The 13,394-nt window shown below is 40.2% G+C and overlaps 1 protein-coding gene across 2 annotated transcripts in view; it reads right to left on the bottom strand.

Moving 5' to 3' along the window:
• LOC139765922 (choline/ethanolamine kinase) overlaps positions 1-13,394 on the bottom strand; it is an 86,175-nt gene that overhangs the window by 62,919 nt on the left and 9,862 nt on the right. The window contains exons 1-2 of one of the 2 annotated variants that reach the window (XM_071693889.1): positions 11,540-11,664; positions 11,251-11,356 (exon numbers count right to left, since the gene is read on the bottom strand). In XM_071693889.1, coding sequence (XP_071549990.1) covers positions 11,251-11,356; positions 11,540-11,645 — 212 coding nt within the window. In that variant the 5' untranslated portion in view covers positions 11,646-11,664. Of the gene's footprint in view, positions 1-11,250; positions 11,357-11,539; positions 11,665-13,394 lie in introns of those variants that run through there. The other variant, XM_071693887.1, reaches the window with a different exon arrangement.

Here is a 13,394-nt window from a genome sequence, read left to right as displayed (position 1 = left end):
ACCGAAGGTCGTACTCCCGTGCGTGAGGGCCGTACCGTCGTGGTCAAGGCTCGTACCATCCGTCGTGCTCGAGATGTTGAGACAGTCAGTCGCCGCCTTCACCCCTCGGTCGCCCTGCTGATCCCAGAAAGGCAACACAAAACCCTCATGCCCTTTCACCAAGTACACCAGGCTGGCTGGCCACTCGTGTTCCTGCTAACCGGTGAGGGTCGCTTCACAAGAATTACACACATCCATTTGTCCTGCAGTGTTATTATGCACACGCCGTTGGTGATCACAGGGCATGAAAATACTTTCTGTCGTCACTACTACAAACGAACGTCATACAGTTCAAACGGAAACATAAATTCGCGGGAAAATAGCAGATAACTTACAATTAAGATATTCATCTCCATTTTCAACATTCTGACATTAAGAGCCACATTTCCCAACACCTAACGTTCCATGTTTTTCCCTCCAACCCTCCCGAACTTGAAACGGTAATATTTCTGACTGCCTGTTAAGAGCTTATATACGGAAATAAACAGTCTACATCCCCACCATAACAAAAACACCAACTACATTAGTCCAGTGGAAGTGCAATGGAGTTCAAGGTTAACTGGCTCTTCTGATGTCTGAAGAAGTTTTTTTTTTTTCATATTTTTTGTTGACCAAGCGAGCTGGTGGCGTCAGCCCACCACGACCACCATTACTGGAATGCAGTCTGAGCTTGTATACGAGACATATTTTCATCGCTGCACAGCATGCAGAACAGTGTCTGTACTCTGTGCCTGACTTCACATCTGAGTCCTTGACCACAACAGAAGGTACTAGCTCGTTGCCATAATAACGACGTGTCCCAGCGTTTACTAGCGATTTTAGTACCCGGAGGTAAATAAATAAACCCTGCCGTAGTTTTGGAATCAACGAAAAGGTTTCTCTGAAACGAATCTTTTGTCCAACGTCTTTTTTATTTTATCTATTTCATTTTATTTATTTTGTTACTTTGTTTTCAGAACGCTATGTGTAGGACTAATGGTAAAATGATGAAGGGGTACCACCACCTGTGGGATTGTGAGGAGGTATCGAGTATAACGTCCGTATGTACCCGACTTTAAATCCCTTGTTGGAACTGCTCACCATTTGCACCTCTGGATATGCCACTCAAATTTTACACGAATAACACAGACTCTGATGATTTATTCAATAATCAGAAGTTTATCCTCATGAAGAAAGGAACCCCCAGCGACAGTAAGTTACGCTTACTAGCAGCACTGCAGACGCCGAGGCTACTTTAGCGACTAGGATAATGTGCTTCCTTCGAACGAGTGTCGTTCCTGCAGGAACAACTATCGGTTTACCGTAAACAGAACAGCTATTTAGAAAATATGAAATAAGGAATTAATTTCCTACACAACTCTCGTCTCCTTTGACGGTTCTGTAATTCCACCTCTTGACTCAATGAATTCACTTAGTATTTCTGTAACAACCACTCTTTCTTGGAAACCCCCACTTTACAGGAACAGCTAAGTCTGTCTCTGAGAAACTGAGTGTCCTGTTTAGATGTCGAAACTTCTCTTCTGAACAGTTGCTCCGTTTATACAAGGGATTCATTCGTCCTTGTATGGAGTACTGCTTTCACACTTGGGGTGCCTCAAGCTCTGCATCCTTACATGACAGAGCTGAGTCGAAAGCGATCCGCCTTATAAAGTGTCTCAGACTAACTTCCAAACTTGACTCCCTTGCTTTGCGCCACAGTGCTGGTTCACTTTCCCTCTTCTATGGTTATTACTTTGGTTTTTGCTCCCGAGAGCTGGCTGCTTTTGTGATCACAGCACTAGCTAGACCACGCAAAACTCGGCAAGGTGCTGCGTCACACGATTATTGTGCGGCCTTCCGCAACTCAAGGGTGGGCCGTTTTGACAACTGCTTCTTTCCCTTCACGTCGAAGCTTTGGAACTTTCTACCTTCTCATGTCTTTCCCAGTAACTATGACCTGGCACATTTCAAAAGACAAGATTTTAAATTTATCAAAAAATCGTAAGTACTTTCCCTTGTCTTTTCTTTTTCCTAAACGTTTAATACATTTATATTTCAATTAGGGTCCGGACGTGATGTGGACTTTTATCCGTGACTCGAGCCTTAAATATAAAAAAAAAAATAAGACTTTCCGGGCATTAAAAAAACCCCGTAAAATCATGAGAAGCAGGCAATTAACGGACACTGTATATCTAGGCACGTAACTGGGATATGCGTCCATGCGCCAATTTAATAGCTCGTTGATCTAGAATTTACAAAGGAGGTTGTGACCTCCTGAAAGGCTGCCAAAACCGCCAAAGAAAGTTTAATTCTAAATGAATGTCACAATGGATGAGGCTAAGCGACACTCGCTGATGCCACATCACGTAAGTGAAGTAAAAGTGACATAAATGCTTCCGAGTAGGGAATGTCTATGAAGTTCTCAGCTTACAGGGAAGACACTTAAAAGTGTGTGTATGGGGAGGGTGGTGCAAGACTAGTTGTTTGTCTTCTATACGTATCTAAGCATTGTGCTCCGGCGCCACCACTCCTACCACCTTGAAAATCCGCCACTGATCATGATTTTGTGAAATTCGCTTAATATTTTGAGACAAAATTCTTTCTAATGTTCTTTTCTCGTCAGTACGAATACTTTGCAGATTAAACAAACACATTGAGAAAACAAAATCTTAAACTATTTATTATATGAATGAAAACCATCTCACAAACGATTACAAAATTTCTAGTCTTTGTCCCTGTTATAAGTGTGTTACGACCGTGAAAACATCCAGTGGGCAAGCTTAGGATGCCATCTTAAAGCGAGTTTTACATGATCAAAATGTATTTTGTGAGGCAAGACTACAGACAAACAGGTGAGTTAGGACATAAACGGAAAATAATTTCCGAGTTCGATTCTGTAGTAACATGTACGTACGCATGACTGCAGCTAAGACATTATAAGTTCTGCGTATGTATATATATATATATATATATATATATATATATATATATATATATATATATATATATATATATATATATATGCTGATATGTTTCTAATGAATGAGGGGGGAACGCATACCCATAATGTGAAATACTCTGAAATGAGAATCCACTGTCGCCATATAAGTATGGCAGAATTCGGAGAGAGAGAGATAGATAGAGAGAGAGAGAGAGAGAGAGAGAGAGAGAGAGAGAGAGAGAGAGAGAGAGAGAGAGAGAGAGAGAGAGAGAGAGACCGGAGCATGCAGAGCGAGGATCGATACCCGAGCTAGGCTAACCGTGCTCCTCGCCTCCCCGGTAACCTGTTTGCTCCACAGATGTGGGTTTGCCTTATACGTATTTTCACACTCATTTCCACCAGGGTTTACCTATAACAATCAGGTGTTTATCACGGAGTTATTCACTTCCTGACTTCCATCTATCATTGTTTCTTTTTATCTATTTCCCCGTTAACTTGGTTAGACACAAATATCAGTATTAAAGTGGAAATATGTTTAAGCATGGTAACACCGTAACTTGATACAGCGTAAGCACCTTGAAAAGTTTGACAGGCCAACCCCTTCAGTTCTCACGTTATTCTCTACAAACAAATTTATGTATCAAGATAAGATTAATGCATGACCAAGCTTTATCAGTGTTTGTGTGTGTGTGTGTAATCATTTACTTGTACTAAACTGGGAGAGAGTTTTACAGTCGTGGGGCCCCGTCTCTTGAACCGCGCGTGTGTGTGTGTGTGTGTGTGTGTGTATTCATGTGTTACCGGCCTCCGCCTGCTTGCAATTACGCCGCAAATGAAGCCATTTCCAACGAGTTTATATATATATATATATATATATATATATATATATATATATATAGATAGATAGATAGATAGATAGATAGATAGATAGATAATGCTAAATACTTTATATTGAGCAAGTAGAGCGAAAACAGCTATCTTGTACTTCATGTACTTTACTCATCCGCCTGGATAAGTAATATATGTTTGTTTAAGAATGTTCATGTTGAGTTAAAAGTATTCCATGATAACGTTTAAATTTCGTTTGCTCCATCATTTACACTGTTTTTATAAAGGACTCCATCTTCTGTGTTCGGGTTCGTGGCGTGTCTGAACCCAGAGCCTTTCATGAGGCTTCGTTAGCATACTGATTCTAGCTAATGATATATTATTAGCAGAACCGACATGAGACAGGGGGCCCCTTTGGACAAGTCCATCGGACCCCTCGAGGTTCGTTCACCTCCCCTTAGTGACTGTGGTCACATCCTATACACCACGGACCCTAACCTCACTCTCTTGAGCAGCGTGGCATAAACCTTTCTTTCCCCAGCTTTCCCAGTTAACCATCGTAAAAATAGAAAATGAAAATAATATATTTTTTGACGCTTACGGCAATTCTTGGTATAAAGTAGTAGGCATAAATTGTATTGTCTATCATTCCTTAACATACAAATGTATTTATATTTACTTAAGACTGCAACTTTTAACACTGATGTGTGTGTGTTACCGGACCGCCTGCATAAGGTTAAACGAGTCTACATCTTCCTATTACTGGAATAGCATGGCCTCTTGGGAAACGTATGGGGTAACTCCTTTAATCTTTTCCTGTACTACAAAGCTTCTGAAATTTTTGCTTCCAAAATAATTTCATTAATTGAACAGCTATGACCCGGCCTATCTTAAAAAAATCGTCTCATTTTTTTGGTTATCTTTTCTAAGAAGATAGATAGATAGATAGACAGACATATAATATAATGATACATAATTTATATCATGATTCTTGTCCAAAATGAACCATTCCAGGCGAGTTTTCCGTGAGCTGTTTTTTAAATGTACTATTAATATCAGATTCCTTAAGTAATTGGGAGCAGTAGTTTGAAACTGTTCTGGCAGTACTACAAGGGTATATAGTGTCAAAAATGTTCCTTGGTTTTCGAGTTGTCTGTGAAATATTTTTCGACTCGCAAAGCCTAGCTTCGTGAGGAACCACCTCACAGCACTAACATCCTTCTTGTGCTCCCGTATCACTGCCCCCAACTATTTAAGGCGTTAAATATCAGTATCGCACCAAGAACAGTAATACATTGAGAGACTTGCTCATGAGAAAAAAAATTACCTGATGCTTCACATGGTTTCGTATACCATATACAATGCAGAGTGATCCAAAGTTTACTTGGGACAGTCTGGAAAAGAGCTTAATTCAATACTAATAAAGCATCATCAGTATTGAGTTCGTGTGGGACAATAATCCCCCTTTTTTTTTTTTTTTTTGAAGTATATGCGAGAATTCAGCCATCCTGTTAAAGAGAAAATCGTTCAGAAGACAGTGCTTTGTCGTTCAACTGTAGATTATATATATATATATATATATATATATATATATATATATATATATATATATATATCATAGCTTCTAGAATTATCGAAGTTTTCAAAACAACCTCACTATCAGCCTAGACATGTATGGACTAGATCCTTTCATGATTTAAAGGACTGTCGGTATGTATTTTATGACGTAACCCTTGCCTTTTGTGGGTCACGTCTTTTTCCTGACTTGTAACTCAGTGAGGTTATACCCATTTACCTGTAAAACCATCCGTATGTTTATTATCTATATATCTCTAATGTAGCGAATACACACGCAAGCACACCGTGTGTGTGGGTGTGTGTGTGTGTGTGTGTGTGTGAACTCAGCCAGTACTAAAGTGTTACACCCTAAAGGAGGCTGCGACGGACCTTCCATTAAAAAGAAGAAAAAAGTATTAAAACACCACTAAGTACATGGATCATGAAATATTCAGCAAGCTGTTCGCGTGCCAATTAAGGACAAAACAAGAATATGCTTCTCGAGTCTGGTCACCGTACTTATAGAAGCATGTGAAGAAGTAACATACAAACTGGCAGCTTACAGTTAAGAGGTCTTGTTAAAATGCCCACGATTTACCTCGAGCCAATTTGGTGAACATATTAAAATGTTTACGGACCACGAGAATATAATACAACCTTTATGAACCACGAGTACATAATGTAGTCCTTATGAATTGCGAGCACGAAATACAGTCTGTGAACCATAAGTACATAATACAATCATTACGAACTACGAGTACATGATGCAAATCTTTACAAGCCACCAGTACATATCAAAACTGAAGGCTTCGTCTTCCTCGAACAAGTCTTTGAACGTAGCGGGTGAAGGTTGGTCTCAAAAAAATAAAAGATGTGGACGCATGACCATAAGGGTGTTAACAGGAGCGTTCTGTAATAAATGATTTATCAGTCAGTTACTTAAACAAAAAGGTAATCAACAAATACAGCCAACAAAAGTCAATGTTTGGAAAGAGCGTTCCCCCCCCCCCTCCTTAAAAACCGATGCACAACGCCTCTACTTCGAAATATCAGCTGATATTCGATTGATAAACGTCCTCACCTGTTGTAAACGAAATTAGAACTGGTGGTCAGAATTGAGAGTCGCACCCTACTTGTATTTATTTCATGGTCATACCCGCCTGTATGAACGTATGTGTTGTAACAACAGTGCGTCAACATGGTTGGGTAGGGACGGAGAACCTTTGTTTTGAAATCCTTTTCTTCCACTGTTTTTTTAAGGGGGGCCTGGCTCTTTTATTTTCAGTCGTGTTATCCCCAGAGATTACCTCACGCTTGGACCTTGGGTCTGTGTATCTGTGCAACTTACAACATAGTCCAGCAGAAGTGTTAACGGCAGTCTGAAGTTCAGGAGAAAATGGAAGGACGAAAAAAAAAAAAAGTGATTGTGTGTGTGTGTGTTTGTGCGCTTCAACCTTAGTAAGGCCAGGGATCCATCAAATGAGTGGCCTCGCTGGGTGCAGTCAAAACACGACAGGATTTTGCAACACTATTGCGAAAAAAAAATCTTGACGTAACATGTGGAAGAATCTCCAACCTGTGCGATTTTTTAAACTCCAGACGTGAGGAGTGAACGAGTTTCTCTCTGGTACGAAGGATAACACGTCATAATGCATGCAACATAAACACCCAAAATATTACGACAAACAGTTATCCTCTGCCATTCAAACTAGAAGTGATGCATTTAACTGCTGGGAACGGGTCTAAGAGTCGGCATGCAACAATGATTAGTCCTTTCATTTTCAAACGTTTATGCTCCTGGGACCAGAGTAGTACAAGCTGTGAAGAAAGGAGGAAAAGGTTACATTTGCGATGAATTAAGTTCCTGCGAAACCTTCATTTAGCCCTCTGAGCACGGTGGTACGACCCGTGAGCCAAGAAAGTACGACCTGACTTGGCCCGACTTTCAGACAGGATTCTTAGTGGGTTAAATCAAGAGGTCAGGTCATCATACCGAAAGATCGTACCGTCGTTTTCTTAAGAGGAGGCTGTACCGTCATGCTGAGGGGGGGTGTGTACCATCGTACTCATAGGGCAGTACCCCCCTGCTCAGGAGCTGTACCGTCCTGTCGTAGCATGGCATCATCGTTGCCATGATGCCCTGTCAGTCTGTGAGGTCGGGCGTCCTTCCGTATTGCAGGTCCGTCCGTGAGAGCGGACCTCCGTACTGCAGGTCCGTCAGTCCGTGCGGCATTGGCGGGGTTACAGTCGTAGCAAGATGCTAGCGCCACCACACCTTTTGGTGAAACGCACTTGCTAACTGACTGACCCCCAAGGTAGCGTAGACTGCTCAGGGTACTGTGCGTATAATGCTCAGGCGTGTGCTCTCAGTGTTCTAGATACGGTACTCACGCTTAACTACTTAGGATAGATCGCGCACACTGCGTAAGACGTATGCCGTCCCATCGCTCAAGATATGTTGTGCCCGGCGCTCATGCTGTCGGTATGTACGTATCAAAACATGTTGGGTACATCGCTCAAGATAAAATCGTGTACAAGGCTCAGGGAACGTCATAACGTATCCTGATCACGTAAATGTACACTGCTTACGACGTAATGTACTAAACATGTACACCACGGTGTTAACAATGCATCATATATACTGCTTGAGAAATGTGTACATTGCCTAAGGTAGTTTGTGCACTTCTCTTGCATACAATGTGCAAGCCGTGCAGTGCTATAGACTTCCTATAATGTACATTACTCAAGATACGTACACTTGTCAAAACGTGTACACAACTCAGGATGTGTACATTGTTCAAGATATGAACACTGCTCAGGACATATATCCTCTTTTGGGACGTGTAAACTGCCCAAAACGGACACGAGCCATGAAATGTGTACATTGTTCACATCATATTTACACTGCTAATGACACGTTCATTGATTAAGAAGTGAACATTATTAAAGATCAAGACATGTATACACTGCTAAAGACGTGTATACACATTGCTAAAGACATGTATACACACCTAAAGTCGTATACATTAGTTCAAGACGTGCACACTTGCTCAAGACATATGTACACTGCTCATGACGTGTACACAACCCAAGAAATGTATTTCCCGCTCAAGACGTGTATATTGTTCAAAACGTGTTATATACATTGAGTGTACAGCGATCAAGACGTGTGCAGTTGAGAGGTATACATTGCTAAATCGTATCGTTCATGGATTCTTTGTTCGACACTTGTGTATTGTTCATGAAGTATACGTTAGTCATGTGCACTGCTTAAAACAAATCGGTAGTCCTCAGAAAATGCGGATAGTGCTAAGAAAAATAAAAGTTGAGTATATTGCTCAAAACGTTTGGAATCTGTCGCTCGACATGTACACATTGCTTCAGACGTGGGGTGTACATTGCTCTAGACATTTGCATGCTGCTGAAGACGGGTCCGTTACTCAAGTTGTATTGTGCACGTTGCTCATGACATTGGTACGCCGCTCAAGCCTTGCACATCACTCCAGAGGTATTGTAGGCATTACTCATGAATTTATATATGTTCCTCAAGTTAAGTTCATTGTTCATGTGCACTACATTACTTATGAAGAGTTGGGCGCATTCCCAAAGACGTCTTGTACATTGTTTCAGGCACGAATATCGGGCGGCAAACCATCAGTTCCAATGAATAATGGGCTGTAAACCACAGAAAATGATTCGTACTGAGAGTAGTAAACATTTCATAATTTAGTAGGGAAAAAAAAAAAAGGTTACATAAACCATACTTTTTGCGTTCCCTGTTATACTGGCATCAAGATCGTAAGTGACGTTATATTCCCTATACTCAAAGAGTGAAGTGAATCGGCCTTTTTCAGCCCCTGTGATACGAAAGCATATGTTTCCTGTCATCATAAAACTCGGACCCGTAATCCCAATAGCCCTTCAATCCGCCACCGTGTGGTCAGTCCTGTAGCTAGACGCAACAGCTTGAATGCATGTCATCTTCATGCTTCAAAACAAACATTATGCAGTCTACGCGACACAACACACGACACAAAAGTGCATTTTATGGTAGTTACACAGTATATAAGGCATTCTGCTGTTCGCTAGCAAATTAGGCTCCCATCCAGCAGCTGACGGTACATCAACACCTTACAGATCTACAGCTTATATGCATTACAAATCTACAGCATCCTCCATATTCTACAGTCATACAGTGTTTAGTCACCCTGCCTGAATTCTACGCAATTCACCCTGTAGTTTCAGTTCACACTAGGACCCCATATACATTCAACTATCGTGAAATATTCCGTGGCTTTTGTAGATGATCGTGGAAAGGCAGGTGAAATCATATGCCTGTCACCAGCTCCTTAACTCCTGCCTGGGGGAACGGGCTGGGTTGTAATACATAGGGAAAGGAGGGGGTCACCGAGTACATACGAAGGGGGTCTGTTACTTGTTAGGTTAGCTAGATATTCAAGGGTACGTAAAACTGTCAAACCTGCGAATTTTTATTTCGGAAAGAAATTTTTTCTTTTGCAGTGTCTTCATTATCATAAATATTATCATTATTGAATTTATAGTTATATAAAAAAAAAAATGGTTGCTGACAAACTATCTGAAGAAAAACATTTGAAACAGGAAAAATATTAATACAGTATTCTCTTAGTCGACTTTGACCTTAAGAAACACATTTTAAAGATTATCAAGTTTCTAATCCAAAGTCTGAAATCTCCTTAATAAGAATAACCTGCTATGGTGATATGGTACTTTCTCATTCACTCATAGCCTGATTAAACGCCAAGTCTTTGTACCTATGAACATTTACTATTGTTTCTGCTTTGTTTGCCGCTTGAAACTTAGTATTAAATTAATTCATCTCAACACAGCAGCCCATGAGTATGTGTATGAACCTTCTATCCTTATTTGTTATAATCCAAACATAAAATCCATACTGGTACTTCGGTTAGGGTACTCTGTACATGAGGATGAGGTTAGGTTCAAAATTCTTTCAAGCTTAACTAGGCAGAACAGTGCTCAAGGATCGATAACACATGACGGGACACATCGCAACTTGCTTGTGTAGAACTGTATGTAAATGTTTAGCAAGCCACGCCCAGGTTACCTTATATGCATCTGGTAATTGCAAATATCGATGGGTATCTCCTTTGCTTTATATAATTCATATTCGCCAGTGGAAAGCCAGCTTCAGCTAAATGGTATACGCGAATGATTATACTGTTTTATCCTCCAAATTCAAAAGTCATATGCTATTTCATCTTATCGCCATTATATACCTTGTGGGACTTCCTTTCCAAGCATATCCGATAAAACTAACGTGACATGTAAGACTACTTAAGTCTAATTTATAAACGGGTATTAAATAAGGTCTGTTCTTCCCGATGCTATTATTAAACAAGATATTTCATAATTAATTTCAACTTGTTTAATCTTTGATACGAAAATGTAGAAAAAAATCAATTTATTAAGGTAAAATAATCAATCCATATTTGCTGAGTACATGAACACTCCCGTTGCACTGGACCATCAAATACATTAAGAATTATTTCAACTTGGGGAAACCTACGTGTTTAGTGTAAGGAATACACCGTATTACTGCATTTATTACAGATTTCTGTAAAAACACTTATTTTACCAAGATCTGAACACAGAATGCAAGACGACACAAACGTCGGCTCCACTCATAACTTTTTCTGTTTCCTTATCTCTACATCTGTCTACTTGCCTTTGCCTTCCGATCTGTATTTCGAAACTATACACTCCCAAAGATCGATGAACAACAAACATATATATTTATAATGTCATTCGGTTGGTACCCCTGGGCGTCGCCTCACCCATCCCAAGCAGACGACACAAGTAGTCAATAACCTCAAAGCTTTCTCACGAAAAATAAGACCTACACTTACCTTATTTGCTTGATGACCATATCACGTGGGGTGATAAGCTTCCAGGCACCGTGAAGATAGTCCCGACATATTCGATAAGCACGATCTCGCATTTCACATGAGATTTCTGAAGACATAACGAAGACTGATTCAGTGAAAAAAATATAATAAAAAGGGACTAAATACACTTAATCTTAGGAGTTAACTTGGTTCTGTTTTTTTATTGTGGGATAGGGAACCCAATTTCATGTGTAACATGTAACTTAATATATCCTGACTCTCTGGTAGTAAAATTCGACATGAGACCAACCTGCTCCTCTGGTTGTATTTATACTGCCGGCTAGTGAACTGACGTCACGTGACCTGCAATCGATGTTTACATGGAGAGTTGCCTGGTAGTCGTATGATTGTATCATTATCTCCAAAGAAACATAGAACTTGTAGCCTCAATTTTTCAATTTAGAATAAAGAATTGTCTGTTTTGTTGATATTTATGCATTGATCCATTAACAACAAGTGAAATAACAGAAAAAATTATTACGCATATATTGCATCATTAATATGTACGTTTTCTTTGATTAAAAGTTGGGATAACTATTCTGAAATGAAGAAACTGATCTGGCACAATAAAACGTACGTTATTGAAAGGTAATGATTATGACTTCATAACTGTAGTTCTGTGCTTGTGAAAGAGAAGATCCCTCATTTGAAAGTGTGTATTTAGAAAATATTTCGGCTAATTCTTGAATATAGAGTGATTAGTTTCATGGAAAAAACTGGCACAGAACTTCCCTCTTTCTGCGTTGAAACTATAACATCGAAAAAATTACCATTCCTATCGACATCCTACGTACATTAAAAAGAAGCAGAGAGAGAGAGAGAGAGAGAGAGAGAGAGAGAGAGAGAGAGAGAGAGAGAGAGAGAGATAGGACCAAATGTAAGAGACGACGGAACTCCCGCCAGTATTTTTTTTTTTTTTTTTACTGACATTTCACTGTACTTACGGCGTAAAGTCAAGATTCATTGATTATTCTTGGCATTTTCAAACCAGTCAGATTAACCTCTGAACATGGCTGGCGTATTAGGGTCAGCTTTCCTGGACTAACTCCCTTTATTCTTATTCCTAATACTGTATCACATCGAACATGTCACTGGCAGGACGAGACAGAACCACTGGCCATTCTCGCCCACTCCTCCAGGATGTGGTCTAGCTCCCCATCCACTCAGTAACGTTGGCTCTGGAGTCAGTTTCATTAAGTCCCTGCAGGACAGCTAGAGGTTCTGTGTGACCATCTGGTCGCCCATGCTGCCCTATAGAACTGCTTTCCTTAGGTGGTAGGATACTCCTCAGTTCACGCCCTGAAAGCATTTAAAGGCCTTGTCTGCCTCGTGTTTCGTGAAAGAACTCGAAAGAAATTCGACGCTGAGTACGACGATGAAAGCCACAAGTTCGACGGCACGACACCGGTACAATAAAGAGTGACCTTTGCCCGTAATAAAATGGTGCTTGTCACATAACAACGCGTAAGTGCACCATTACAGTTTTTTTTATTTATTCTTATTCAAAATATTCGGCTGAGGTGCATAAAGTTTAGATCGTTACAAAAGATCAATAACACACACACACACACACACTACCCTAAGCCGAGTACTCATTTATCGACCAGCTGGCCGATAAATGATATCTTCCCACAAGCTAGGGTGTGTGTGTTTACACACTTAGGAGTAAAGGACACGGTACATCTCTACTAGATTGAATGACGAGGCAACACTAGTATAAAACACTCCTCCCGTAACTCTTAAATAGTGATCACAAAGTAAAATTCATTTAGATGCTATACATGTACGTTACGTGTGTTTATCATTTATACTCAGCTTTACTTAGGACTGTAATTAGGGCGTGCGAGTAGCCTCGACACTGCTAAGCTTACACGTACAGACTGTGGCGGCGCCAGTGGTTCCCAGACGAATGTGTTGAGAACTCTGGACGTGCATACTATTCTTTTTATACCAGTCACTTTCGTCTTATATTTGGTAGAGCTTTTGTGTGATGGGGAAAACTGATGGGGCAGCAAAATAACTTAGGTGGAGAGCGGTATTATACTGCATAAGTAAAACATTTTGATGACTCCATAATAGCACGATCCTTACTTCCAATTTGATTC

This window comes from Panulirus ornatus, chromosome 56 (genome assembly GCF_036320965.1).
Source record: "Panulirus ornatus isolate Po-2019 chromosome 56, ASM3632096v1, whole genome shotgun sequence".
Lineage (NCBI taxonomy): Eukaryota > Metazoa > Arthropoda > Malacostraca > Decapoda > Palinuridae > Panulirus > Panulirus ornatus.
Note: the sequence above shows the minus strand (reverse complement) of the source record. Positions and strands in the feature narration are given on the sequence as shown.